At 45.8% G+C, this 3239-nt stretch overlaps 2 protein-coding genes across 2 annotated transcripts in view; both read left to right on the top strand.

Moving 5' to 3' along the window:
- The first annotated feature begins 406 nt into the window (after positions 1-406).
- Positions 407-2452, top strand: LOC138353737 (serine-rich adhesin for platelets-like). The gene has a single exon (XM_069307127.1). The coding sequence runs from the start codon at positions 407-409 to the stop codon at positions 2450-2452; it is 2046 nt and encodes a 681-aa protein (XP_069163228.1).
- Positions 2453-2497: 45 nt separating this feature from the next.
- Positions 2498-3239, top strand: part of LOC123768282 (protein turtle homolog A) — a 110657-nt gene continuing 109915 nt past the window's right edge. Inside the window, exon 1 of the mRNA XM_069307128.1 lies at positions 2498-2522. Coding sequence (XP_069163229.1) covers positions 2498-2522 — 25 coding nt within the window. The remainder of the gene's footprint in view (positions 2523-3239) is intronic.

A 3239-nucleotide genomic window follows, 5' to 3' on the forward strand; every position in this document is an offset into this window, starting at 1 on the left:
TGATTGCATCCTATAGCATCCTATATAAGAGGCCTGAATGCTCTTTTTAAACTTTCTTCATCAGTGACTCCTTTTTTTTCCTGCTGGGGCGCAAGTGATATTATCAAAGCCTTGTCATACACACCAGGGATGTATATATACACCCCAAGGGTGTATATATACATAAAACACACACACCATCGCTCCTCGGTGTATATATATACACACTAAACGTCAGTCCTAGACAAAAGTATACTTGCTGATTGGTCAAAGTGGGACAGACGAGGTCGGACTTCGAAGGAGAAAGACCTTCTTGGAATCTTAGATTCTGAAGACGAGACGATAAAATTAGTACTAAGCATTTGGAGTGTTTGCTAAGACCTTTGGGATTCCAGGAGCTTTGGAAGACATTGGTGGTTCCAGTACTATGTCTCTGGAAGATCTTCGTGGTTCCAGTACTATGCCTTTGGAAGACCTTGGTGGTTCCAGTACTATGCCTCTGGAAGACCTTGATGGTTCCAGTTTTAGGCCTTTGGAAGACCTTGGTGGTTCCAGTACTATGCTTCTGGAAGACCTTGGTGGTTCCAGTACTATGTCTCTGGAAGACCTTGGTGGTTCCAGTACTATGTCTCTGGAAGACCTTGGTGGTTCCAGTACTATGCCTCTGGAAGATCTTCGTGGTTCCAGTACTATGTCTCTGGAAGATCTTGGTGGTTCCAGTACTATGTCTTTGGAAGATCTTCGTGGTTCCAGTACTATGTCTCTGGAAGACTTTGGTGGTTCCAGTACTATGCTTCTGGAAGAACTTGGTGGTTCCAGTACTATGCTTCTGGAAGACTTTGGTGGTTCCAGTACTATGCTTCTGGAAGAACTTGGTGGTTCCAGCACTATGTCTCTGGAAGAACTTGGTGGTTCCAGTACTATGTCTCTGGAAGAACTTGGTGGTTCCAGTACTATGCCTCTGGAAGACCTTCGTGGTTCCAGTACTATGTCTCTGGAAGATCTTCGTGGTTCCAGTACTATGCCTTTGGAAGACCTTGGTGGTTCCAGTACTATGCCTCTGGAAGACCTTGGTGGTTCCAGTACTATGCCTCTGGAAGATCTTGGTGGTTCCAGTACTATGTCTCTGGAAGACCTTGGTGGTTCCAGTACTATGTCTATGGAAGACTTTGGTGGTTCCAGTACTATGTCTCTGGAAGACTTTGGTGGTTCCAGCACTATGTCTCTGGAAGACCTTGGTGGTTCCAGTACTATGTCTCTGGAAGACCTTCGTGGTTCCAGTACTATGTCTCTGGAAGACCTTAGTGGTTCCAGTACTATGCCTCAGGAAGACTTTGGTGGTTCCAGTACTATGTCTCTGGAAGACCTTGGTGGTTCCAGCACTATGTCTCTGGAAGACCTTGGTGGTTCCAGCACTATGCCTTTGGAAGACCTTGGTGGTTCCAGCACTATGTCTCTGGAAGACCTTGGTGGTTCCAGTACTATGTCTCTGGAAGATCTTGGTGGTTCCAGTACTATGTCTCTGGAAGACCTTGGTGGTTCCAGTACTATGCCTCTGGAAGATCTTCGTGGTTCCAGTACTACGTCTCTGGAAGATCTTGGTGGTTCCAGTACTATGTCTTTGGAAGATCTTCGTGGTTCCAGTACTATGCTTCTGGAAGACTTTGGTGGTTCCAGTACTATGCTTCTGGAAGAACTTGGTGGTTCCAGTACTATGTCTCTGGAAGAACTTGGTGGTTCCAGTACTATGCCTCTGGAAGACCTTGGTGGTTCCAGTACTATGTCTGTGGAAGACCTTGGTGGTTCCAGTACTATGCCTCTGGAAGACCTTGGTGGTTCCAGCACTATGTCTCTGGAAGACCTTGGTGGTTCCAGTACTATGTCTCTGGAAGACCTTGGTGGTTCTAGTACTATGTCTCTGGAACACCTTGGCGGTTCCAGTACTATGCCTCTGGAAGAACTTGGTGGTTCCAGTACTATGCCTCTGGAAGAACTTGGTGGTTCCAGTACTATGCCTCTGGAAGAACTTGGTGGTTCCAGTACTATGCCTCTGGAAGAACTTGGTGGTTCCAGTACTATGCCTCTGGAAGAACTTGGTGGTTCCAGTACTATGCCTCTGGAAGAACTTGGTGGTTCCAGTACTATGCCTCTGGAAGAACTTGGTGGTTCCAGTACTATGCCTCTGGAAGAACTTGGTGGTTCCAGTACTATGCCTCTGGAAGAACTTGGTGGTTCCAGTACTATGCCTCTGGAAGAACTTGGTGGTTCCAGTACTATGTCTCTGGAACACCTTGGCGGTTCCAGTACTATGTCTCTGGAACACCTTGGCGGTTCCAGTACTATGTCTCTGGAACACCTTGGTGGTTCCAGTACTATGTCTCTGGAACACCTTGGCGGTTCCAGTACTATGCCTCTGGAAGAACTTGGTGGTTCCAGTACTATGCCTCTGGAAGAACTTGGTGGTTCCTCATAAGGTATTTATCCTCGTAATAAGCTATTTAAAGCAAAGAAAACCGTGATGATTAATGAGAAAAGATTAACAGGTTTCGTAAATGGATACTGAAATGCTTGCTAACCCCTTATTAACATTTCTCAGAAACTCAGATGTTCTGTAAATATCATTTATTCCTTCTTGATGTTATCTTGAGATGATTTCGGGGCTTAGCGTCCCCGCGGCCCGGTCCTCGACCAGGCCTCATTTTTGTTACACACCCCCAGGAAGCAGCCCGTAGCAGGTGACTAAATCACAGGTACCTATTTAATGCTAGGTGAACAGGGGCATTAAGGTGAAAGAAACTCTGCCCATTTGCCTCCGCCTCCACCGAGGATAGAACCCGGAACCCCAGGACTACGAATCCAAAGCGCTGTCCACTCAGCTGTCAGGCCCCCTTCCTGAAGTACATTGGAAAATATATAAAAGCATGATAGCTTTTTTGTCTAAATTATTTGTTTATTTTTACTACATTAGGTAGCTTTCTGGATTGGTGTCGATCTCGTTAAAACGCTCGTTAAGCCCTCGTTAAGCCCTCGTCTCTTTAACCTCCCTTTGCGAACAGTCGTTAACCATTCTTGTTACACAGACTCACTGTTAATACACCTCACTTGATGAATTCTTTCTTTAAACAGTAATCCGTTCGTTAATTCTCTCGTTAAACCAGAGTTTCGAACAATTAATAAACCGAAAATACCTAAAACGCCGGCTCGTTGTCAAGTGCCGTCGGGATGATAGGCAAATAGCCTCGGCTACCATCATAACCGTT

The sequence above is a fragment of the Procambarus clarkii genome, chromosome 59, assembly GCF_040958095.1.
Source record: "Procambarus clarkii isolate CNS0578487 chromosome 59, FALCON_Pclarkii_2.0, whole genome shotgun sequence".
NCBI lineage: Eukaryota > Metazoa > Arthropoda > Malacostraca > Decapoda > Cambaridae > Procambarus > Procambarus clarkii.

Excerpts from the sequence above, each read along its gene's own strand:
- LOC138353737 (XM_069307127.1), top strand. The coding sequence starts at position 407 with ATGTCTCTGGAAGATCTTCGTGGTTCCAGTACTATGCCTTTGGAAGAC.